Genomic DNA, 27,787 nt, shown 5'->3' on the forward strand with positions numbered 1-27,787 from the left:
ACTAAATTCACTAGCTTGTTAATTTAAACCAGAGTGCTGTCTCAGACCGTTTCTAAAAGTAATCTCACCAAAGCGAATCACTCAAAAAGCAGTATGAGTTTGGTAACAGGTTTGTAATCATTTTCTTGTATATATTTTCTCACAAAGTTTTGCAGTTACACTTACGCCTCAAGGTACATAAAGTGCTGAGGTCTGGAGTGAAAAATAAAAGTGGGAGAGGAAAAGGCATGATTAAAAGTTTAATTAGAAGAATGGAATGGAGTGGGTTTTCTATTACTGCATCCTTGTTGTAACTCACATGGCACCGCATACTAATATGATCCCTTATTTAATTCATAAGCAATTATAATAGCTAGTCTAGATTAAGGTTTTTATACATTTCAAAAGATGGCATTATACATGAAGGAATGTTTTGCATTTTGCAGTTAGTAAAGATGATCAGAAATGTTTAGAGTAGCCAAAATATGGATCATCTGTCTATGGGGTGTAGAGTGGGGAAATTCATTCTTTTGGAGACAGGAAATGCCAAGAAGCCAAATGAAAAACATTTTTTAAAGAAGCTGAAAAAAGTGGAGAAAGGAGGAAAAAGAAAATAGGCAGAAAAGACAAATAGGTTGAGAAGAGAGAAGATAAAGCAGTGTTGTAAAAGCGTTTCCAAAAGAACAATTCTAGAAACACACAATTGAGATAGAAAAACTGGTGAAAAAGCTCAAAAAATGCACTTGACACGGCTCATCTTGGCTCACCAGAAATGGCTCCGGTAGGGTGAGAGATCACACATGCACACACACCATTCTGGCATATCAACTGAATAACACAAACAGGAATAAGAGATATGCATAACGCTGTCTGTGATTCTGCAATTACACCCTCCAAAAGCAACATGCAAAATTTCTCCGCAATGTATTCCCTCACTGGTAAAAGCCTTTCTCGCCCTCAGTGCAGGCAGTGCAGAAAAGACATGTATACAGAGGAGGTTACATGGATGCTGCCATAAAAACATTATTGCTTTTCCTTGGCCCTGACTTAATTTATCAGTACCCAAATCAAAGTAAGTCAGCCTATAAGTCCAGCCAAGTTACCAGATAAAATGCTGGCATTGTGCATTTCAGCAAACCTTTACATTTGCATATTTCATACATTTCACATCAGTGTTTTTAAAGTGATGTAGCATATAAGCTGACTTTGCCATCTGGAGGTGGAGGGGACAGTTCGCTGATAGATCACATGATTCCTTTCTATGCAAGCAATTGGGAAATCTCATTCAGGGCACCCTATCTAAACGAATGTTGCTGCTTCCTCTGCAAGCCGCTTTGCAACCCGCCTCCTCCCCAGCTCCTCCTTTTCATGTTGTGTCTGACTTATCAATGTCATTTCTGTTTGTCATTGATGCTGGCTCTGTTTCTGGGGGGGGGCGTTGCTGCTGCTCTCTTTCCATATAGGCGCATGGAAGGGCAAGGAGGTTTGCTCACTCTGCCTTAAGACTTTCCACATAGGCACGTGGAAGGGTGGAGAGGTGTGCTCTCTCTGCCTTAAGGCTTTTCATGTAGGCACGTGGAAGGGCAGAGAGGTGTGCTATCTTTGCCTTGAGCTTCCCACATAGGCACGTGGAAGGGTGGAGAGGTGTGTTGTCTTTGCCTTGAGCTTCCCACATAGGCACGTCAAAGGGCGGAGAGGTGTGCTCTCTCTGCCTTAAGGCTTTTCATGTAGGCACGTGGAAGGGCGGAGGGGTGTGCTATCTCCACCTTAGGCTTCCCACATAGGCACATGGAAGGGTGGAGAGGTGTCCTCTCTCTGCCTTAAGGCTTTTCATGTAGACACATGGAAGAGCGGAGAGGTGTGCTTTCTCCGCCTTGGGCTTCCCACGTAGGCACATGGAAAGACAGAGAGGAGTGCTCTCTTTACCTTTGGCCTAGGAAAGGCAAAGAAGCCCCAGAACAGAGCCATACTGTCACATATAATACTGCAAATGGAAATAAAGTTTTCTCCGACTAAACTGGGTGTTTTAAAACTTTATCTTCTCCTGACCAAAACCAAGTGCTTTTTGTGCCTGAATCTAATCACACAATGACCATAGCGTTCAGCTACTTAATAATGTACAAATGTAACTGTAACGTAAAATGTAATGTAATGTAACTGTGATTTGCAGAAATGTGCCAATGGTGACTAGGTTGATCAGTCAATCAGATGACACTTCAACATATTCCCTGCATTATTTTCCCTGAGCTGAAACATAAGAAAAAAGAAAAGAATTCACAGCCTTAGGACCAATTTTGTGAGTACAAATGTTATCTACCTTATGTCACAAACAGTTTGGTTAAACACATCACACAGCACTTTTATAGCTTTGATGCAATCATGTTATTTCAGATTCTACGAAACAACATTTTCACTCTCAGGATGAAAACTACAAATCATCTGGCTGACATATTGTCAATGTCCTGTGAAGACCATGTATCTCAAAGACAGCAACTTCTCATGAGCTATGAAGAACAGCCTTTTTTACAGACAATACATGTTTCAACAGACCCAGTGGGGTTTTAAGATGGGTTTACTCGGCTTAAGAAGTAGAAGAATTTCCACAAATTGAACAGGAATAAGTGCTTTTTGGTTATATTGCCAAATGTGGAGATAATTTTTTTCTCCACAGGACAGCAAAACATGTATCTCAACCAGGTGATTCCAATCAGTGAGCTCACAGGGCGATCAGGATGAACATAGAAAAACATTCATAGAGAATTCATCAATTACAGGCAGGCCTCTAACTACATAATGTCCACATTGTAAGAAATGAATACCAAATAAAAAGAAAATAACAGACTTAAAACCAAGTAAAAGAAAAACACAGAAATACAATAATGCATCTCCACCCAGAGAGCATACACATATCTAAATTTAAAAGGCATGTATGTTTCTTTTTCCACAAATAGCCGATTCCTGAAATGTGGACCTCTGGATGTTGGAAGTGTGAATAACCTTTCTATGAACTTTATTTCTAAGGCTATGCTGGTGCTCTGGAGCTCTCTGATTTAAGCTTTCTGACCCCCACACTACATACTTATAAAATGTGAAGGGCTTTTTAAACCATAAGAAGAAATATGTGCAGAAGAGTTCAAAATAAAATTATTGCATCAGAGTTGAAAGTGTGCAGCTCTCTCCTCCTGTCTTTGATGTCTACCTGTGAACCCTTACCTCATGAGAATAGGTGTGTATTTCCCTTCAGTTCTTTATTGATTGAAAGCACCAAACATTCAAAATAATGAGCTGGTTGAGAGCGGGGGAGTCCTGTGTGGACCACTGAAACAAATCATACCCATGTGGACAGAGTAAACAGATGAGTCACTGTAGAATCTGCTGTGGCTACATGTCCCAGGTGTTTAATCTGTCTGTGGCGGTGCCTCTACAGTGGAGGGGAAATATATTCTTTTTAAGTTAAACTTCTTTTTCAACTAAAATGTTGCATGATGTGCATATTTTGCTATTAGATAGTGCTTCCAGTGATCCGTGATCTTCTAAATTGGCCAGATGTGACTCCTCCCCACAGTTTAAATGCCAAAAGTTAGCATTTTAGCTAATTGTCTGGTAAAAGGTCAATGGGCATTTGAAAATGAGACACATGGTGGGTGTTCATTAGATGTGCTGGGAGCTGCTAGTGCTTATAAGAGCAGTCGTGGGCCCAGCCAATGTCTTCCTCCTCAAGGGATACTTTGTGAAGTCCATTTATGGCGTGTTGTCAAAGACGAGGACAATGCTGTCAAAGCTGTTATTTTTTTGGGCATTGACTGTAAAGACCAGTCAAGGGATACAATAAATCTGTCAGGGGATTGAACTGTTTTATATGAATAAAAGGCGATAAAGCTGCTTTTGGAATCACTGTGAGGTTTACGAATTGTTCCAAATGGCTTAACTGTTAACTTGCAAATTTTCTATGCATCCAATTTTTCTGAGTGCAGCTAAATACAGGAAATAAAAAAACATTTAAACACATGCTTGTGAAATTATGCTTCATACCTTTCTTCTGATGAGTGGATGTATTTTTGTGATCACACTAATAACAGTTACCACCTTAATAACTCTAAATACCCTTGCAATAAAAAAGAAGACAGTAGCAACAGTGCTCTAAATTGGTCCGAGACACTGCAGACACAAGCAGCACCACCCTTAAAAATCCCCAGCAGGTCAGGGCTCTAGGTTCTGACCAAAATGGTTGCATGAGTATGCAAGTTAAAATTTCACATGGTGGTATTCATGCCACATAGACTGAAGTCTTTACTAACAGTGACAAACACAATGATAGTTGACTCATATAAATATGTCCAGCACAGGCTGAAAGGGCACCATCAGGTCAGCATCATATTCATGTGTTGCATGAAATGTCTGCATTTTCATAAACTATGATCATCTGGTTACATATCTCGATGAACCAGGCACAGTCTATCTCCCTCTTCCTCCCTTTGCAGTTCTCGTTCTTCCACAACTGAAGTCACATGCAACAACTGCTATTTCTATTGGCAGTATGTTACCAGTGGAAACACTGAGTGTTTGTTTAGCTTTAGCATAGAGGATTGTCAGAGGCGGTCCTGGCTAGTTTTACGCCCTGGGCGAACCATCCCTCGGCTCCATTCTACCCTCACTCGTGAACAAGACCCTGAGATATTGAAATCCCTCGCTTGGGGCAGTAACACTCTCCTACCTCGGGGGGCTTTATTTTTTAAAGAAATATTTAAAAAGAAAAAAAAAAGGGTGTGACCAAATTTCGCTTGTGCAACCTACTGAGAAGGTTGGTAGAACCAGTGCTACCAGTAGACAGCTATCTGTTATCCTTACAACCACATCGAACACCCTAGAAAGCATCTAGGCACGCCCAACCAATGGGCGCCAGCACCAACACCAGTACTCTTGGAGCGATACCAGTACCAATAGAGTATTTCTTGTCATACCTTTTTCTACTTTATTCAGTACCTATCATGTGAATGGAAGAATTCACTTGTGTAAAATTCCACCGGATGCAACAGGTGTGTTGTAAAGTTATACTTTTGAGCGTCTTGTTGGCATCTCGGCACGCTGAACTGCCAACCCTGTCAAATACATCACACTCGACTTCACCGCACCACAGATGTATGGGTTGTAGCTGCTGCAGTAGTGGGCCAATCACATGTCACATTGAATCAAAGAACGCCTGCAGTGACTGTGAGCAAAACCGTATAGTCATTTTTTTCTAGCTCTGGGCACAAAAAGGATCAGTCGATACCTTAAAGGTACCAAGTACCAATACCCCGCCCTACCAACCACACATTCACACTGCCATAGCAACCACCTACCAGCAACTTTGCAACAGCCTAGCCACCAACCTACCTGAACAGCAGGAACATGTCTGCCAACACTCTCGCAGCCACTCACCACCCACGTACAGCAGCAGTACCCTGTCAACTAAACATTAAGCCGTGCACGGCTTTAAGGTTGATGCTAATACATTTTGCATATACAGCAACAACTATCAAAATTACTTCAGGAAATATATCAACTGTTGCACTCCTTTCAAAAATAATTTGTTAATCAATACATAATTTAAACATGCACAACACTACACACACACACACACACACACACCGATGTTTTATGACCAAGAGCTTTTCAGCTGCATGTCGTTTTGAAAATCCTAATGTTGTTAGATGCTGTGAGAACTGATAAACATATCAAAGTAAAGACCATCTCTGTGTGTCCCTGTCATCTGCTTGTGTTTGTTGACACAGAGGAAAAGTGGCCTGTGGGCAAAACCATAATCTTATATAAGTGCGTATCTTTTAAAAAGAGAGAAACCCAGAGATCTGGAATAATATGTGAGAGCTTTATATCGCACCTCCCAGTAGAGTCAGAAGGAATAACACTATTTTGAAGCTGACTGAATTGCCTTGGAATAATAGAGAAAATCAGCATTAATCCCTGCAACATGGGACTCAATGCAGACCGGAGCCTGTGACCCGAGTGATTGTAAACGTTTAACCTATGCCAATTGTATATGCGCAGGGGATCACACTCTTCATAAACGCACATGGCTTGCTTGATCTGAGATGAATATATGGTTCACCAGGGTATAAAATGAGACTAATTGTTACAGTGTTCATGACAGAAGGAAAACTGTAAGGTGAATTAGATGATTGGATCTCATTATAAACATATTTGAGAAGCGTAAACCTTAAAAGCTCTCCATTGATGACATGCCTCTCCATGAACTGTGTGAAGTGCTATCATTTTGAAGAGCTCTGTGAAGAGCACTGTGATTGTTGAAGAAGTTATGCCATCAGCTGTCTTTCTAATTAAAGGCAAAAATGCTAATTGCTCTACAAAGAACGCATTTTCAGGAGAACTCTCAACGCGTCCCCCTCACGGTTCGCCCACACACATAAACGCATAAACACACACCAATATAATTTGGCCTAATACGAAACTCTAAGCCATAAACCAATTGGAAAAGCTTTTCCATTCTATTGGGGTTATTATCAAGCCAAAAGAAAGGATCTTTTCCAAGCCTGTCATCTATCAATAGGGTGACAAAACAGTCTTCAAAGCAGGAGGCTAATACGTTTGGTGCATGACAATAAAGCTTTTCCAAAAACCTATAGAGTCCTTTGAGTAAGTGGCAGCAGAGGACTTAAAAGTGATTCTTTGACAAACCACTTAGTTCTCTGATTTTAGAGGGCGAGTAATGATTCCTTCAGAGAGGGAAATGGGGGATGGGGGGGGGGGGGGGGGGGGGGTAGTGTGGGCTGGATTGAAAATAAGCCTCTGTGATTCTCAAACTGGTTTAAATAACCTGCGTAAACTCGAATAAATCAAAGAGACAAACACTCTATTCAAACACTTGACCACAGTTACACAGTCTTTCATCACTGCTTCTCCCCAGGGTGACTGTCACTGCAAGCAATTTCTTCTCTCATGCTAATCATTAGTTGTGTCAATGTTTAAGACAGAACTATTTTCGCTTAAAAGGACACAGCCGCTAATTGGCAAAAGTTGCTATTTGCATCCGCTGATGTACAATCTGTGAGTGAAATGATGGTACATTCATTTTAAAAGTCACTGAGCGTTGAATATGTTCTTGAGATAAATTTTGACAGGCTAAAAATAAATCACAGTATGACTCTATTATTAATAAGTAAAGCAATACCTTTGCATGTTATTGGAACTGTCTTGTTATATTGTTCATGCATGGTGAGTGCTAGTTTCTGCACTCATGTCAGAGTAGTTTGCACATGCAACTGTTTTGAATGTAGGCCTGTCTTTAAACAAAGCTCGGAGAGACACTTAAGAAAACGATCACGTTTGCAGACATCTATAACCACAGAGAATCATATCACAATCCCCCAGAGGGGAGTGGGAAGCAAATCTGTCTCAGTCCCAATTAAAAAATGCATTGACATTCAATTCTTGAGAAAGTACAAACTGTTTTCCTTGTCCAAATAAGAGCATTTCCTGTATGGCTGTTTACTTTTAGAGGCTAAAATGGAGTTTGACCCTGCTGCCATGTTATAGCCAACATCAGTGGGCAGCATGTGGAAAATATTGATATGCTGGGATTGTTTACCTTGCAGATGAAGCTTGCTCTCAGGGCTCTGCAGAAGGATAGAGCTAACTGAGTCCAGATTGTCATAGCTACTGCATCCCAGTGGGCCCGTCCGTGTCTCTGTCACCTGCAATAGAATTAAGACTAAAATGAAATTGGTGAACATTTGGGAAGCAAACAATAGCACTTGCAGGATGTGTGTAAGTGCGTGTATGAGTGCAAACATCTGTTTGCACATTCAGTGGCATTCGGGGGAGGAGCGTCACTGAATGTGCGTACCCCCCCCACCCCCAATAATAATCAGAGATCAGTGTCTTTAAGAGCCTGTGACATGCTCATACATTGGCTTCTAGTGAAACTAGACAACCTAAGGCAGTGGTTCACAACTGGTGGGTCATGGCCCAAAAGTGGATCCCGGGTCCATGCTGAATGGATCGGAAGTGACTTGCAAATGTGGCAAGACTGTGATTTCCCGGCACAGGATTTTTATTTTGAAGTGCTGTTTCCTGCTACAGTTAGTGAAAATGGACAGCTTGATGACATGGCCAAACATGGCCAAGTAGGTTACTGAATATACTCAATTGTGTGGACCTTGAACTAATGACTATGGAGAAATCTGGACCCTGTGGCTAGACCAGTTGGGAACCACTGACTAAAGCCATCGATTGGTTCCAACCATATGATACAAGCTTGTTAGGGAATGGGCAAAACTAGGCTCCAAAGTTAGGCAAAATTTTGGTAAGGGAAAGACTGGCATGGCGATTTTAAAAATGGGGCCCTTGAAGTCTTACCTCAAAATATCAGAATGAAAACAGGTTCTATGGGTACCCATATTGAACTGTATCGATATTGGTCTTGGCCAGTGGGTCCCGGGTCCATGCTGGTGGACCATGGCCAAAAAGTGGGTCCTGGGTCTATGCTGAATGGATCGGAAGTGACTTGCAAATGTGGCAAGATTGTGATTTATTTACTATTATTATTCAATTATTTCATTGCTTTTTAGAACAACCAAGAAACAAGAAACATTGAGCATATATATTCTGGACCCACAACATCCAAACCCACCCTACCCCTCCCCAAGACTGGCCAGCACAGACAAATGAACACTGCTAAATACACTTAATACACATGAATATACAATGATAATAATCTGGTATTGCAAGTGAATTAACAGCAACAGAATGGGGGCTAATATTACATTTCCATACTATAATAGGCACACGTGCATTTAATCACATTTCTTGAGGTATAGACATTATTATAACAGTCCTGGAATGGTTGCCATACTTTATGGAATTCATTGACTGATCCTTGAGTGGTATATCTGAGCTTTTCGAACTTCAAGTGAGCCATGACATCATTCATCATTGACCCAGCGTCCAAACAGACGGGGCAGGTTAGACTTCCAGACGTATGGAATGAGACGTCTTGCTAGCAATGATGAAAAGGCCAAAGCACGGGTCTGGACTCGGGAGAGACCCAGGTCTCTTTGGGCCACATCGAATATTGCTGACTGCAGCTCTGGGTCTATGGTTTTATTACACATGTACAAAAATGTCTCAAAAATCTTAAATTGTCCCGTCCTTAAATCTCATATTGACATACGTTTCAACGAGCCAATATATTTCCATATTCATTTTCTGTAACTGCTTATTATGGTAGGGATCACAGGGGTGCTGGAGCCTATCCCAGCTGACACTGGTCGAGAGGCGGGGTACACCCTGGACAGGTCACCAGACTATCACAGGGCTGACGCATAGAGACAGACAACCACTCATGCTCATGTTCACACCTATGGGCAATTTAGAACCACCAATTAACCTAACTTAAACAGCATAATAGAATTCCTAAAATTCAGCTAGGTTTCGGTGCCCCTCATGCCTCAATCTCCAGAGTATGTCGTATTTCTCTCAGTACACTTTCTTACAGTGACACTTGAAGACAACATGTGCAATGTTAGGGATCAGAAGACCCAGCAGCCGTTAGCAATGTCAGGTGGTGGTGAGATGTTAACATCTGTTCATTACTGCTGTCTGTGGATAATGTAAAAGTATTCAGGCGATTTTCTTTTTTGATTGACTCAGACTTTCACATGTGCTAATTGCACTGAGTTCACACCAGTAAATTTAACAGCCTGTGGCCCACAGGAAGATTGTGCAGTGATAATGTATTGCCACAAGTTCTCATAAGAAAAATGCCTCATAATCTTTGCATCTTTTTCCACCAGCCATTATGTGAGGACTAATTGACTCAATGCTCAAAAGAACACCGTTTCATAATGCATCTTTAATGTAGCGGCTGCTGACGTGTCCAACTTGTTGCAAGGACATTATTTCTTTCAGAGTCACTTTAAAAAAGGTTTTCTTTAAAGGGGAAACATTAATGGCCATTTCTCTTGAACTATGTCCTTGCTCCGTTCGAAACAATAGCACTAAGACTATTGTGGTGGTTCTTGTTTGCCACCCCCAGACCACTGTCAAGAGGAATAATGACGCTATTCAGATGTGAAGAGGCTGCTTTAAAATATACAGCTTCCACATCTGAGACCTTGAAGAGGTTGCTCTTGAGAAGAAAGGAAGAAGTGAAATCTCTTTTCCTTTCAGTTGCCTTTGCTCATTAAGTTCCTCCAGTAGTTCCTAATAGTACTTTTACAAGGTTCCAAGAAGCCAAAAGAGATAGCACTCAACAAAGAAGACTTAGCGAAAGACTTGATGAATCACTAAAAACCTCAAGTGGTTCTTCTTGCAGGTCTTTGTTGAAGACAAGAAGGAAAAATGCCAAGTAGTAGACCTATAATTTGAACATATCACAATATTAAGACAGGAATTATTATTAAAACGGTTTGAAAGCTCATAAGTACATAAATAAATATTGTGTTTAAGATAGTTTTTGGTAGGTTTTCTTAAGTATTTGTGTCTATCAGCACTTGGGCACTGTCAGCACAGTAGAGGGCTTCTGTCGGCACAGTGGGGAGTTTTCTGCTTCACCAGTGGCTCATCATTGACTGAATATGTGACCAGCATGTGTCTGTCACAGGTTTTGAAAGTCTTGGGAGTTCAGCATGCACTAACTGATTTTTGAGCCACTTGGGGGCAGCGGAAATAAACTGTGAACACAACACTGACATATTATCACCTCACCATTATCACCAAGAGCTCTATTCGACATTCAGAGCGTATCTATAGCGGGATTTATACTTGTGTGGCAGACCCTACGCATGTCACCTATGCTGTTGTGAGCATTTATATTTGTGCGGTGGTGTGTCTGTGTCACTATGCAATTACACCTCCAAAACACTAGTCGGCAGCGGAGGTTTCTGTGAAGTGCTTTTAAGTTGAGTTGATTCGAAACACACATTAAACATGGCTTAATAGAGACTCACTATAACTCGCAGCATTCACAGACAAACACTTGTCTTTGTCTGAACACATTTTCCCCACAAATACAACATGCTAACGTTATTAGCACAAGCCTATGGCATTTTACATTGTATAAATTAGCCTAGCAACTGGCGATCTTTTCCTCTTCTCATATGAAGCCAGGAACAACAGCAACATTTAACAAAGGTAACGTTACAAAATTAGACTCTTTTACAACGCACAAGGTTCACCGACAAAACAACTGTCTTATACTAAACACATTTTCCAAATAAATATAACATGCTAACTTAATTAGCACGAGCCTATGGCATTTTACATTGTATAAATTAGCCTAGCAGCTGGCGATCTTTTCCTCTTCTCATATGAAGCCAGGAACAACAGCAACATTTAACAAAGGTAACGTTACAAAATTAGACTCTATTACAACTCACAAGGTTCACCGACAAAACAACGGTCTTATACTAAACATGTTTTCCAAATAAATATAACATGCTAACTTTATTAGCACGAGCCTATGGCATTTTACATTGTATAAATTAGCCTAGCAACGAGCAAAGATTTCTTCTTCTCATATGAAGCTAGGATGAGACTTAAAATGCTATTTTTGTGGCTTTGTTATCTACACAATTTATTGTTTCTTATCTGTGAAATTTAAGTAAATTAAAACTTCATTTCCACTGGGGGAAATGGCTTCAGTTTACAAAAATAGACAGGTCTGCGTCGCTGATACATGTTTGGGGAGGTGCACATCAGGCTATGGTGTTGACTCAACACAGAAGTATAAATTCCGCCTAAGTCAGAGTCTGACTTAGGTTGACTGCACACGGTTCTCAATATAGAAATGGCTAAGCCAGTGGCTAGCAGCTAATGGTGGCAACAACACCAACACTGCTGACAGCGCTAATGGTGTTAACTGGGCTGATGGTGTTAATCAGGGGAACCACCCCCCACTCCCCAACAACAATATCCACAATCCTAATGTTTCACTATGGACATGAGCATGACATTGCCTAATCCTTGTTACAAATATACACAGCAGATACGGAGCAGAAGTAGCATTCATTTGGAGTCATGTATGTATCCACCTGGTGAATGTAAGTCCAATATTAACTCTCATTTGGATTGTTTAAGGTCTCCGCTAATTATAGAGGAGGAGTGGTGAGAGTGAGCCATACCAAAACTATGAGCTGAAAGGTGCTATAAAGGTGGAGCTGAGGGAAACTGTGGAGACTTATGATAATTATCTGTTGGTCTGTAACTAGAAGCAACCCTTTTCAAATACTGGTAGTCACGTGACTGATCCATTGTTAATATAAAACACTGATTATAGCCTCCTTAGATGAGAGCAGGAAATCCCACAAATGGGAGAGAAAATGTCAAGGATAACAAAGCTAATTGTAAATTGTAAAAGTAAATACCGTATTAAAATCTTTACCACCTTTGAACTGCACTAATGTTCTTGAAGAATATGTTTTAAAAACATGTCTGAGCTTTACGCAGGAAATTACCATGAAACTAATACGATTAGAGGGCTTGGATGCAGTTGGAGGGTGTTCCAAGATGATCCACAGGATTAGGACTGGGGCCAATTTGGACACGCCTGATGAGTTTCCAATACATTGCTTATTGTAACCCCTTGTTGTCTCAATATATCAGCTGTTTTACACTAACACCAAGAACTGATCAATGAAATGAATAACTAAAATAAATAAGAAACAAATATCACATTGACGGGTACATAAAAATGAACAATGGTTGTAGGATGTTCACCACCTATGGCTTCAGTAACTTGTGTATTCTACACTAGCATGTGAGTGTGTGTGGGTGTGTGACAGTGTGCTACCATTTTTCCTGTCTTTAATGTTGATACTGCACCAGATGGTGGGCTGACAAGCAAGAAATTAGACAGATGTATATCTTACCCTTGGCATCAGGCTGTTGGGGGGGAAAAATGCAAAATCATGGTGAGACAGACAGGGACAGGCTCTGTAGGAGAACTATACCATCTTAGTATTCAGTGGTCTCGCTCTTGAATAAATTTAGCTAATTTTCATCATCCTAGGACACACGGCATTCACATCGCAGCGCTGCGACATGATTGCTGCATGTGCTGTATGATTTAATCACTTTAAATCTTTTAATCTCTGGGTGGTAAATTAGCGCTATCAGTATATGACAGTGAGTTACTGTGGCATTCTTAATGTGCATGTGTTTAAAACACATAACGTTTAATGCCTGGTGATAAATTCAGTTTGTAGTGACAGAGAAACACCAATGGCTACTAAAGCTATAGAAATATTTCATTATACCATATGTGTTTTAAACTAGGTCAGCATAATGCCTTTATGCAACCAGTTTTTCTTTTAATAATGTTCCCTCAGTGCAATATGCTTTCCTTTAACACACAACTGAACTAAAAGACTATAAGGCTGACACATGTAGCCTGTTTATCTTTATTTTTCTCTATAATAAAAACCCTCTTGTTTACATCCTGGAAGAATAATGCAATCCAAGTTACAATGACAGAGATATTAAGGCAATAATTTGCTTTTTTTCAATTAGCCCTGCTGTTTAAATGCAAGTAAGTTGTGCTCCCTTTATGAGACGGACATGCAGTGCTATAAAATCACATTTAAATATGTTTGTACTTAATTTTCTGATCATGTCAGACCCCTGTGCAAAGGATTTTACCCTCTGGGTGAGGTAGGGCCTGGTACAGTAAATCTGTTCTGACTTGTCTGGAGGCTACTGCATCTTCCAAATCGCTTGGGTGAAAAGAAAATGTTACTACTGTGAAATATCATTATGTTCATCCGTGGTTTACAATAACAGTAATTTATATTGATGGTACACAAAATAACCCACACATCTTTTGTTGCTAATGCAACTTGAGGTTTACTCGGGAGACCTATGTCAGTCCAATTTCACTGTAGAACACAATAAAGCAAAACACAATTCTTTGCTTTAGTGAAACTAGGAACCGTTTTTGACAGCTATTGTATTGGGTTTGAGTGTTAAAATTGTTTGTGAGACATTAATGATCATCTCATTGCATTTTTCATCTAACCAGTTCAGAGTTTTCAAGCATGTTCCCTACTTTATTTCATTCCAGCCAAGCAATAGACTTTGAAATGCACTTCATGGCCTTGCAAAAGGTACATGTGCAGATTGATTACAGAGCTCCACTTGCCTATCACACTCCACCATCTTGATGGCTGCTGACGCTGCTCTTTTTCCTCCCTTTTTGTTTTGCTTATCAGCGAATGAATTACTTCCTTCCAAAGGTTGTGTTGCATGATCCATGGTGACTGAGCAAAGTGAATATCTGTCCTCTGTCGCCAACGGACATCTTCCCAGGTGGCAAAGCAGGCGTGTATACGAGCTAGCTGGGGCGCATTTACATTAGTAGTTACACACAAATCACACACTCCAGTGGATGTGCATAAACATGAGCGCAGCTTGCCGCAGCCAGTTTACCATACAGTCATTTTTCTCCAAGAATTATTATTCCAAGTTGGGAGCAGACATACCCAGCTTTATGGATTAGAGACTGACCCTTGTAATCTGAATGACTTTAGGAGGGCAGTATGCAGGGCTTGTTTGGTTCTCTCTTTTCATTCTCTCCAGCACACACCATAAGAGTGCTGTGCACCAGATTATGAAAATGGAGTATAACGCAATAAAAATACAAGGAGCAATCAAAGGACTGAAGTGGGCCGAGGGGGACTTAGAGGATTTGGATTATTAAGCAGAACACAACAGTGGAATCCCACTGGGCCCCGACTGTATCACAGCCCACAGACAGAAACCATGGTTCTGGAACATCCTCTCTAATTGTCATCTGTCATCAAGTAAATCATCTAAGCAAGTAAATAAGAGATGATGCACATGAGATCCTGCTTGTCTTCTGTTTCTATATTTTTCTGCTGGCATACTGAATGTACATGAACTATTCCCCAAGCCCCAAATGTTGGAAAACTAAGTTTCTCCTGTCTGGGCAAACTTCTTTGTTTTTCAAAATGCAAAAATTCATCCCGGTGACATACTGTACTGTACATGCAAATACATTGTCAAATCCTATACTGTGTCTCACATCGGATAGTTGTGTACTTATACTTGCTATTTTGAGTGCATGGGTTGCGTTCACACTGAGAAGTATGGCAAACTGCAATGCACTATGAGTACCTGGAACTGTGCAACATTGGTCACCAAGTTGCCTACGTAGCTGTGTAGTGGAAGGAGCAGGAACACAAACGCACCTTAAACTTGTGAAATGTCGGCTGACTGCCGTGGTGAACACCGAGCCATTGTGCAAATATACATGTGCATTTTTCACTGTTAACATAGTGTTGTTAGATATTAGCCATCAGTTTGTTTATCTGATTAATTCTGTAATAATTTGGTACCCTGAATGATAACACTTATGCTAAGGTTAGCTTGCTAGCTAGCTAACAGCTGCACATTTTATTATCGGGTATTGACATTGTATGTGTTGTGGTGTAAACTCTGCAATCTATGGGCGTTGAATTTGGTGTTTTTGTAGTTTCAATGGTCATTTTCACTGTAGAAAATTTTAGGATTAGAGTTGTGTTTAAATTCCTTTTAAGCTGTAAATATTCAGAAAATGCCGCAGCTGTCAATAACTCAGTGATCAGCTAGTCATAGAGCCAGCCCGTATCAGCCACGGATATTCATAGATACAGAAACATGCCATGAAAGCATGATCATTTTAGTACAATAAATACATCAATACAGATGATGCTAAGTGAGCCAACAAGCAGATATAGCAAGCATACATTTTAGTGAGTGACAATTGTTTGTCAAATGTTGGGGCTGGCTCTGCCCGGTTGCAATTCCCCAAGCAGAAAAAGAAAAGCTGCTAGATGTTGGGATTGTCATTTCCGTTAGTGTGCAACAACGGTGTTTGATTTGAGAAAACACTGCCCTGTTAAAATTCGCCCACTACACAAGTAAGTACACAGTGTAGCCTACACAGTGTAGTAAGTGGACTAATGGAAGTGTCCTATTTCAGACACATCAGTGGTTTTAATTAGGGACCACAATTTATTTCCCTGATGTTTACACAAACTTGGTAGCAACGTCAACGGTAAAACAACTGTGTTGCTCCGCCATTCTCTCTTATTTTCTTAAACTTAACATTTTACAATAAAAACTTCACTTCCTGTTCATTTGCCACATGTGTACGGAAGCCCCGCAGGACCAATATAATGATTCACAGAGGTCAAAATATACAGGAACAAAGCAACCTCACATATTTAACAACCTCTTCAACGTTGCGCTAAAATATATTACTCTCTGTATTGAAGCAAGTCATACCATCTAACAATAAAAGAAATGTATCATTGATTAATGGCACTTACAAGTCTAAATGTGAGAAATCACTCAGAAAACAGTCAAAGTTGAGCACAATTTAATCTATTTGGTTAAACATTGTCTGAAAAAAATATTGGGTAATTTTAAGAGTAATTTGAAATTGTTAGTCAGACTTTTCAATAAGCAAATTGTACTTTAAATACCAGTGAAATCTGAGGCACTTTGCACAGTGCATTACAAACATTGTTGTAATATACCAATCACTCCTGTGGAAATATTAGTATAACTGTCTACAATAATAAGAGGTAATGTTTTTATTTTCAATGTATGTAATGTACCTTGTTGGTGTTGTATGCTTTTTTAACGGTCTGAGTCTTAAAATGAATTGAAACTGAAACTGGCATGCTGTGCAGCTGCAGACAGTAAATCAGGGGTGTGTGGGCCGAATATGTGGGTTCTGAATGTGTGTGTGTGTGTGTGTGTGTGTGTGTGTAGACTCAATTACATTTATTTTTTCTTCTCATATTAAAATGAATCCTATATGAGCTTGTCTCTGTCGGTTACATGCCTCATCTGTTGGTAAGTGCACCAGCCAAGTATTTCGACCTCAAACATAATATACTTTTCTAAAGCAATGCTCTCATTATACTCATATAAACTAAAATTAGAATAGAAATGTTTATCATTTTATATGATTGGAAGTGGCCTAGTTGTTCCACTCTAATTAGGCACCTGTAGCTAACAACGTACTGTTAAGTTCTATACACTGTATCTCACAACTGATGCCAGCACTGTCCATGTGTGTTTAGCACATATGCCGAATCACTTGTATGGTTGACCTCTCTGATGCACATGCCTTCAGTTAAGCACCAATTAAAAAACTCATTAGGATTCTGGAATTTGACAGTTTATCGTTTTTTTTTTAATGCAGAATGTTTGGAACATCCCGCAGTCAACATGGGAGGCAAAGGTCGGCTCATGGCAGAGATAACGCCTGCTATTATTACTCCAAGAGATGCAAATATTCTTACAGAGAGTAATTGCAAAATAGGCACATTTTCTTGGAGCTTTGTGAATTATCAGGGATAATCGCAGGCCTCTCAAAACACCAATTGTAAGATGAATGTCACAGGAATTACTTGTGCCTAATTAGAGTGATTAAGAATTGGGTCATTTTCAATAGAATAAAAGGTTGTTATCTGTTTCTTCCCAACAATGTCCAAATCTACAGTGTTTCAGGGGAGTGTTGTGTGAGTTTTGCACTTGTGTGTACATCTATACCCCCCATGTGTCAATAGAAAATACAATAGTAGTTTAATGTATGGAATAAAATTAAAAGGTTCCCAATCTCCATAGACTTAATAAGTATTAATTTTACATTAGCATTGCAGCCCTGTAAGAATACAGAAGAAATCTTATGCATTCAATATCACCCTTGGATGTGTATCGACTGTCTCAGTTGTGCCATAAAACCACTTTTCACCAAGTTCATTAAAATTATCACAGCATATGGAGCTCTCATTATTTCTATAATTCCTGTAACTTGTCATGGGAGCAGTGTGTCCTCACTTCTGTTTTTCAAAACTGAGAGGAAGTTGACTTCTCAGAAAGCAAACCTCACATTATACCGTGTCCCCAAGTCACATTTCAACTTGAAAGACCGAGGAGAATAAAAAAAAAAGAAAGAAAAAGAAAAGAAATGGTTTGAAGTTACGTGAGATAAGGAAAACAAGGGATGACGGCAATAAGATGGGTGAGTGGGACAGGGAAGAATACTGTAAGGTTCAACTGTCTTCATTACACATTGCCTCTGCTGAGCCCTCCTAATACGTCCATCACCTGCCATTCTCTTAATGACTTGCTATTTCTGGATACATAGAAATGAAGAGACGTGCTCCTCAGTAATTCTCCTGGCCTGATAGTGGAAGATCTCCGAGGACGTTTTTTTTCTGCCTTGTTCATATCATATTACATGTTGCTGCAGTGTTACGGTAAGAGGGACGGTGCAGCCATATAACAGGAACACATGTAATGCACTTTTCTGTGATGCATCTATAGCAGAACTCTGAATGTGCCTGTTGAAGCCATTTTTAATGTAACCCATTTGTTTAAGATGATACTGAGAAAATTATCAACTTTGGGGCATTTCTAATTATAACTGTGGCACTCTCAAATGCGCAAGTCAAGCAACACTGCATAGAAAATCTGTCATGCTTGCTTGTGGCAAATGCAAATTAGATGTAAACTGCTCCAAACTTGGCTACTGCAGTCGACAAAAAAATCTGGGTCATATTGTATACACATTAAATTCCCCTTACCTCACATGAGGCTCGCATGACTGGACTGTGAAATGAGGAAAAAGGGATGGTATGGCTGTGACTGCTCCACCACCACCACCACCATTACCACCACCACTTCCACCGCCACCCACAGCACTGCAGCATCATCAGGAAATATGCATATTGAGCGCTGGTGTAAATCAGAGTAACTGTATGGATAGGTGACCTTGCGAGGGATGCAGTAAGCACGCTCCCCCCGGTAGGAACGCACACTTCACGCATGAATGCATATACAGTACGCACGCCAAATGCACACTCACATGCAGTATGCAGATAGCACGTACGCAGTCGATTCCTAATCGTACCTCTTCCTGCATAATCACACTTTCCCACAGGAAGGCATCCACTCGTAAAACTGACATTTTCTTTCCATTAAAACACTCCATTGGGTATCTTATTTTCATTCCTAAATGACCCTCCCTCTCTACTGGAGTTCTAGCTTGCAGCAATCAGGTTCAGGCACACAAAGACAAACAACCACATGTAATTTATTTCTATCAGCAAGGTATGATAGTCTTCACAGTGGGGAGAGACCTCGCAATGTATTGGCTTCATTCATGTTTTTTGTTTTAGAGCCTTACAGATGTATAATACATGAGGAAAACCATGTCCCTGTTATTAAATGACTTATTTTTTCCTGCTAAATGAAGGTATAGGGGGAAATTGGTGCACAAGTTGGATAGGCATTAAAGCTGTGCAGCTCAGTGGTAGCTGGAAAAGCAGCGACAATGATGATGAATACAGATTTTGGCACAAGAGGGAACTGAATTATGATTTATGAATCAGTAAAAATGGATAATGCCCCTATGTTGAATGGCTTCTGCGATTCTTTTTTTTTTATTAAATAAAAGAGCTGCAATACGTTCATGGAGATAAATGATGTACAGCAGGAATCCCCCCCTACTGTACGATCTCATTACATCGTAACCCCGGGCCAGCTTATTCGGTACTGTGGGTCTAATGCGCTCTTGTTTGCCTGTGTGTATACATGCATGCTGTCATAGCTTTCCTTGTATATTTCACACAAGGGAACGCAACACAGGCAAGGTCGGGAGACTAATTTTATGTTACAGTGTTGTGTCATCCTTTCTGTAGCGTGTACATGCGTTCTTTGCTTTAGTTTTATGTTGTCTTTATTGCACAGCTGTGGTTAATAGTGGCTGTATGTTTAATGCACAGGGGGAAAAGACAGAAAGCATTTGTTTAGTGTATTTCAGGATAGGTGGGTCTCAGGTAAATAACAAGGCTAAGACTCTGCTGAAGGCGCCAGCAGCACAGTGGGGATATGTCTTGGTTTTGATTAACGTTCACATGAAGCTAAGACCTCTTAAGCAGTGCAAAGGCTCAGGGAGACAGAGCAGGGTATCAGGGATGAAAGGTTTGATACATTCAGCCAGCCACTATGCACGTAGTCTATCAGCCCACACATTTAGTGGCAAGCAATTGGATATAGCATGAGGCACGAAGGACACGCACACATAGGGAAAAGCTACTCATGGCCCCTCAAAGCATGTCTTAGGTCAAACACTTTGGTTATTACTGATTTTGATTACTAGTGAATTCTTATTTAGCTATGAAATCAGTGCTCCTTGGGGACCAATTTTACATGCAACCTTAATGGCACTCGATAAATGTGTTTTCAGTATTCCAACCGTTGCAGCTCGCGCAGCATGTGGAACCTGTAGGAGTCCAATAACAATCAAACAATTGTTTGTATTTCTCGCTGATGAAAAGACGACTGAGTTTATAATGAGAAAGCTTGGCATTACTGCCTGCACAGATGTCTGATGTCATCAAAGACTGATTGTTGTATGTCCTGCTGGCTGCCCTGATGTTCACGTACTGTTCGGCTGCCTCATTAGTAGTCCAATAATGACACATTTAATCAAATAATGCTTGCAAAAATTAGGGGAAAAAAAGCATAAATGTTGCTTTGATATACTGCATATACGTGATTATTTACATTTCTAGTTAAAGCATGACATATTTATTCTATGTTTTCTTTAATTTCATGATGGCACCCACTGCCTGTGTGCGTCTACGTGGAGGGATACTTTAATTGACACAGTCAATCAAACCTTGCATTGACGTCAATGTTCTAATATACACAGAGCAGACTGACCACACAGCAGCCTGCTACACACCACAGGAGCCACATAGTTAGCAGAGCAACCACATTAGCTTTCCTCTACTCACCTTATCTTACAAACATGACCACACATCTTGTCGTGCACCTTAGCTTGTTAAAAGAGCGACCAAACAAATATCACTGGGTAAATGTGCACTGTTACCCTCAGTTTGCAGGTTAGATGGCTAATTAGCTGCTCAGTGCAGCACATTAAACAGCATGTAAACATACCTGCAAATGTCACTTTGGTCCAGTTAGATGCTGGTGTGGGACTGTACTGGCTTCATATTGGCCATGTGAATTTTACTACATCCCTTATAAGCAACCAAATTTGATGCTGCATTTTCTCAAAGGACGATAAGACATTTGGTTACTATTTTGTTTTGGTTCTAGGACAACTGCTATCCATCATCACAGGAAGCAGTTCTGTTATATCAGGCGTGGAGCCAAACAAAAGTTGGCGGCGAACCATTTGGGACATTTCGTTAAAGAGAAGGGGGCATCCACCAGCTTGTCCCTGACATCTGCACAATATGCAGCCATCTCCAAATTAGAGCCTCTTTTCTCTTCAAAATCAAATGCAATTGTGGTTGGGGTGTCATAAAACTTCTTTCCAGAGGGACTTTTTTTTTTTGCTTTATTGGCTAATGGGTGCTCCCTGAGAAACAAGGGTTAAATCAACAAGGGTTTGCGACTGCATTTGTCTGATAGCTATTGAAGAAAATTGTTCTTTGTTGCAGGCAGTGCAAGACACATCTTACACAGCACATGACAGACATGTGTAAGAAGCTATTAAAGGTCATTAAATCAAATATGTTTTAGGTTTTCACATGAAGCTATGACGGTGCTTGTGTATTGTGCTATAGTTTATGTTGTGGTAAGACGTAAGACGCTAATCATGTTGGGACCGTAATAAGAATTTACAGTTCAAAGTAACTTGTAGTTTGGGGGGGGGGGGGGGTTTAATAATCTAATATTAAAGTTAAAACAGAGTTAATATTATTAATAATAATAAAAATACATTGCCTCGGGTTGATCGTTATCATTGCTGGGGATCTATCTTTGATGGAGGAGAACATACATATTTCAATGTATTTAGTGTCAGGAGAAAAATATCAGTTAATCAGCAATTTTATTCATTACATCAGTAGGTTTGCATTATTCTATCGGCATACATTTGCTTATTAATTTCTGGGCATAGAGAAGCACTGAATAAAAGAAGACTCTTCTCTCATTGACCCTCAGGGGATCAAGTGAAAGGAAATCAGAATATTGGCGCAGTATAATAAATATGGTACAATGCTTCCTTTAATACAGTTTGACTTCAAGACTCTTCTTGTTCTTTTTTAATATTAGTATTCTTGTTATTATTATTATCATCATTATTATTAAAGGTTCACATGACAATCAATCTTGTGAGGGTTCAAGTAATGCATCTGTGTCCAAACCACTGGACCAATCGGCATCCTGAGAGCACCTATTGGCAGCCATAGATGTGGCATACGTGTGTGTGTAGACATTAGACAAAAATAACAGACGTAGCTACCATGGCATCACCCACTTGTGGCCTCACGTTTTGCAGCCTCAAGTTTGGCATTTTGACTGTCTCCATCTTGTTTTTTTGGAGCCAAAAGCCGAAATTATCCATAACTTTAAGCCTTAATAACTAAGTTTTGTACCAGGCTGTAAGCATGTTTATGTTTTAACATGTTTATTTTTGCTGTACAGTTGGGCATTTTAACATGGGGGTCTATGGGGATTCAAGTGGTCATTCAAAGAACTGCAGTGGCACTTCAATGTTGGCTTCATTTTTCAGCCACAGAGGTTGCCCCTTGGTGTGCACCTTATTTCTGATTCAGACGTTCAGGAGTTGGTACCATGAACCGAATTGTCCACAGTGCATTTAAGAGAACAGTGTATATGATTTAGGGGGATTTAGTGGCATCTAGTGGTGAGGACTGCAGACTGCACCCAGCTGAAACTTCTCCTGGTTAGAATTTCCTCAGCCGAATTTTCCAGAATATCTCTTCCTCCTCAAAACAAATGACACAAAAACATATCTATCTAGAGCCAGCGTTTGGTTTGTCCGCTCTGGGCTACTGTAGAAAGATGGTGATCTCTGTAGAAGAGAACCCACTCCCTATGTAGATTCAAATAACTGCAGTTTGCAGTGGCAACTATGGTGGCTCCTCAAGAGGTTAGCATAGATGCTGCAATAGCATCGCTTATATCTGAACTGGAGTGTATTGCTTCATTGGCAGAAGAACAAAGAGCAGCACTGAAGGCTTTCCTCTATGGAATAGATGTTTTTGCTCATATGGTCCGTTGATGTGATTGGTTGAGCTCTTTACAGAGGGCGATAGACAGATGGATCATCCAATCATATGTCAAGTATTTTTTGAAAGTGCCTGCTCCAAACTGTTTCCAATGCTGGCTTCTCAGATGGTTGTGTGCAACAAACCACCTGGCGCGACAGGTTAGACTCAAGTTGCTGAAAGTGGAAAAACTGATAAATGAGCTAATCATGAGGCCAGAGTTGCACTTGCCTCACAAAATATTTCAGTGGAACAAAGTGGACCTGACTTTCAACCTGCTTACTCGCAGACAGGAAATGTCTAAAACATTTCTGCTGTATTGACACGTGTTTTTCATCCTGATTGTAAGTTTGCACTCCAAAGCAGGTCTCACAGCCACACTGAATCAATATTGGAGGAGCAAAGCCCTTGTTCTCTGTGTTTATAGATCCGTGCCTTCTGCTGGACTTTGCTTCCTCTGCACATTCTGATCACTGTCTGTCTGCTGCCGACGTGACTGGAGAACTCCAATTTATGCTGCCTATATTTATGGTCGGCAGACATGAGAACGTAGGTTCAGACGATTTTTGGTGATGGTATATCTGATAGTTATGCACATTTTTAAAGAGTATTTAAAAAATAAAATTACATTGAAGGCATTTTATATTTCCACAAACTTGATTTTTTTTGTTCTTTTTAAATGTCATGTCGCACAATTAGAGCGCCTGTAATATGAAGTGCCTAGAAATCATTTTACATAACTGGTACCAGTCAGTCATTCATTTTCAGTAACTGCTCATCCTGTTAGGGATTGTGGGGGGGGGGGGCAGAGGCGGAGTACACCCTGGACAGGTCACCAGAAGATCACAGGGCTAAAACATAGGGAAAAACAACCATAAACGCTCACCCCACCCACTCATATGGTGGCTAGGTGGGTCAACGACTCACATTGTGACCTTAACGACTCTGAAACTAAGAGCTCACGTAACCCCTATGACTCTGCAAGGGTTCCCACCCACACAGGGTTTATAGCCTGCAACTTCGTACCAGTCAGCAACTTCGTACCAGTCATTTAGAACTGAAGAAGCTTCTTGGATGAGAGGCGAAACGTCTTCAAGCAACGCAAGCAAGTTCAGTTGCCTACGATATAGCACTTACGATTACCATGACCTAGATGACTGAGAATCTTCACCGACAACATATACGCTCAAATTTAGAGTCACCAGTTTACCTAAATGGCGAGTCTTTGGACTGTTGGAGGAGGCTGGAGTACCTTGAGAAAACCCACGCTAGAACAGGAAGAACATGCAAACTCTGCACAGAAGGGCTCCTTCACCCTCGGGTTCAAACCCCTCCACCTCGGGCTCAAATCAAGGACCATATTGCTGTGAGGCTACTATGCACATTGGTATAGTTACTTATAGCCATACATCTGGCTCTCAACGTTTATGCAATGCAAATTATAGCAAAGAGGACAGTAGACACTTTTCTTCGAAGAGAATGTGCCCTGGACTCTAACCCCAGCCTATTACGACACTGTCTGCTGCTTTAAAATGAGATGAGAAGAGTTAATGTGATTGACCATTACTGAAGGCTGTGCCATCTCTATTCTCTGATAATATATTCCTGAACAATGTATTTATCCCTATTTCACCCTTTCCCCTAGTTTCCACATTTATATTCTGCTTGTAGTCATCAAAAGTGCAGAAAATAAATATTGGTCATACCAAAGTATGCTTGCACCCTGAAATTGTGTTTGAAGACATACAACGCCACCAAAATTAGCACTTACATGCAGGTTTTTTAAATGCAGGAACACTAGCTAAAAATAGTCCAAAGACTTCTTCCCCATTGCCAGTAGATGACTATGCTTTCTGCTTTTTTATTTTTATCTTATACTAGTGTGTCATGCTTGACATCATGAACGCGCCAGAAAACAGAGTTAGTCTGGCTACTTCTTTACTTATATACCTACTTTCAAACTCAGTGCTGACTAATTTGGAGCAAATTTTGAGCGCTGCTTTGGTGGAGATGGACAGAATTTGTGGTGGCACATCATTGCATCACACCGCAACAGAGGCAACAACTGGCGTGTCCAACTGGATGTCATGTTTCCATCTTCAATCACCAATAGGAGCTGATCAGAGCCGGAGCTGATAAATATTTGTGATTACTAAAGAGTCATTTGTCCCAGGAGTGAACGCCTATTGTAACCTTTCCAAATAAATACAAAAGCCAAATGTTAGTGGGTTTTGTCCAGTGGGAAACGGGCTATATTGAGCCATCTGTGTTTTCATAAAAGAAAAGAAAAGCAAACACAATGGTTACCAGTGACCATGACAGATTCTGATTCAGCTGTCAATGCTGGCTCCTTAGTTTGCGGTAATTTGATTAAACACTACTTTATGTAGAAATATGCATCACGTAGGCACCATATAAACCAAAAAAAGGATCTCAATTCTGACACTGGGCCTCTCTGTAAGACAGAAATTTAGGATTATATAATAATTTAGGGCTCATTTTAGGCGCTTATCATTGATTTTGTTAATCAAATTACCACACAGCAATTACACACTGTGAACCTGGAGCTTTCAGAGCCCCTGGGGCTGTGGACCACTATGCTTAGTCAGTAATTAAGCTGAAAAGTATGCATCATTAAACACAGAAAATGGGGGAAAACTTGAATTAAATGTAGTAGACATTATCAGCATTTATACCATGTATTCTTAATCCCTTCCCTTTCAATGAAAGTCATCAATCTATTTATGCACCCAGTATCTCACGAATTTACCTTGAGGGGCTTTACAGTCCAAACGCAAATGTAACATATATGACACCCTCTGTCCCTATAGTCTTAGTCCAGATAAGGAAAAACTCCTTGGAAAACCATTTAATGGGGAAAAATGGAAGAAACTTCAGGAAGAGCAACAGAGGAGGGGTCCCTTTGCTTGGACGACAGACTGCGCACAGAATAACCAGCAACGTAAACATATATGGAGAATACAGAGTCACCAAACACTACAAATGCAGAGTCATTCCTGCTATACACTACGTCCTTTATACCCTCTGTGTAAACAGCCATGTTTGTTTCACTTGATAGAGCAAGCCTATTAAACTGCTATTTCATCCTGTTAGAAGAGTAGGAGACGTTCATCATGAGTTGCAAAGTCCTCACTAACTCTGGAGGATGCTTTACCTGATAGGTGAAAGACAAGCTATCTTGCATGCCTGCATTCCCATTAACCAACTCACAAACTCAGTCAATCACCATTCCATCCCGAGCCCATTTCCAACCTCAGACAAAGCCTCACCTCTTGACATATGCTTCAGGTCCATCAGCCTTGATCAGCAGACATGCAGTCCACTCAGCTTTGCAGTAACCCTGTGTGTGTATGTGTGTGTGCTGTATGGATACTCTCCCCTCTCAACACCTCCTGCCTCCCTTGCCTCAGAAACTGACTCAGCAGCCACTGTCAGGTCTGCTTAATTTTGTCATGGTTGACTTCCTGCTACCTGGAGTCTCATCTGCCAGAGCCCCTTAATCCACTTGTCACTCACAACAACAAAAAGCTAGGAAGGTGCTCCTTGAATGAAGACAGGGAGGTGGAGCATTGGCGGGTGTATGGGAGAGTTGGATTGGAGGTTTTTGTGCAGGTGCGGAGGCACAGGTGCATGGCAGCAGCTGTGGGAGTTTTGGACTCATGGAAAATTTCAAGACTAGGCCTTTTCCAAGAATATACCAGGAGAAAAAAAAATGAAATACATCATTCTACCATGTATGCAACTCGTTGTATAACACTATACAGATGCAGTTTCATAGAAAATAAATAAAAATTCATGTGTATGTGTGTGTGTTTGTTGTAGTACTCAAGATCAGTTTTAAGCCCCGTTTCCACCGGGTCCATGTCATTGGTTCGACAGCCCATTGGTTCGACATCCCATTAGTCCGATTGTCCACGGTGCTGAACGGCTCACGGCAGGCGTATGGTGCACCGCGACCGGCTTGAGGTGGAGCAGGCTCACGGCTTATGTGTTTGTCACTTTCTTTTTCATTTTAACCCACACCATGATCTTTTCCTGACCCTAACCAAGTGGTTTTTGTGCCTAAACCTAACCAGACCTTAACCACAGGGCATCATGATGATTTCGGAACGGACTTCGGAACAATGAGTTTAATATGGTCGGAACAATGGGATGTCGAACCAATGGGCTGTCGAACTAATGGGCAGTTCCCTTTCCACCGAGCAGTGGTACAGTTCAGTTCGGTATGCTTTTTTTCTGTTTCCACTGGGAAAAGTTGTGGATGGTACCAAAGGAACTGTTCTGTACCGTCCCAATTTTTGGTTCCCCCTATGGTTGGGGTACCTAGCCCAATCCTCACTTGGAGGAAAAAAAAGTGTTGTGGAGCGTTGTTCCTGTGTGCTCCGGCAACACTTTTTTTTTTTTTCCCTATTTGTCTGCATTGGTCTTCATAACTTAGCGCCACAAAAGGGTGTAAGCTTCTTGTGAAGATTGATGCACTGTTAGTCTTGCAGTCAAGTAGTCAAGTATTTTAAAAAATACTTGACCGCTCCGGCAACACTTAACCCCTGAGCTTGCCTTAGAAGGGCTTAATGTCCAACCCGCTATATTTAAATATCCCATGGAGAGAGACGCTCACTGCAGCCTGTTTAATTTTGTTCTGAAAATGTCGGCATGCAACCTCGTTCTGTGGACGATAAATGAGGTGTGGACTGATAAAGGAGGAA

The 27,787-nt window shown here is 40.7% G+C and overlaps 1 protein-coding gene across 3 annotated transcripts in view; it reads right to left on the minus strand.

Annotated features, from left to right (window-relative positions):
• Window positions 1-27,787, minus strand: part of brinp1 (bone morphogenetic protein/retinoic acid inducible neural-specific 1) — a 252,612-nt gene that overhangs the window by 38,613 nt on the left and 186,212 nt on the right. For all 3 annotated transcript variants that reach the window (XM_050052795.1, XM_050052794.1, XM_050052796.1), the window contains one exon: window positions 7,586-7,691. In XM_050052795.1, the coding sequence (XP_049908752.1) occupies window positions 7,586-7,691 (106 nt within the window). The remainder of the gene's footprint in view (window positions 1-7,585; window positions 7,692-27,787) is intronic.

This window comes from Epinephelus moara, chromosome 9 (assembly GCF_006386435.1).
Source record: "Epinephelus moara isolate mb chromosome 9, YSFRI_EMoa_1.0, whole genome shotgun sequence".
NCBI classification, from domain to species: domain Eukaryota; kingdom Metazoa; phylum Chordata; class Actinopteri; order Perciformes; family Serranidae; genus Epinephelus; species Epinephelus moara.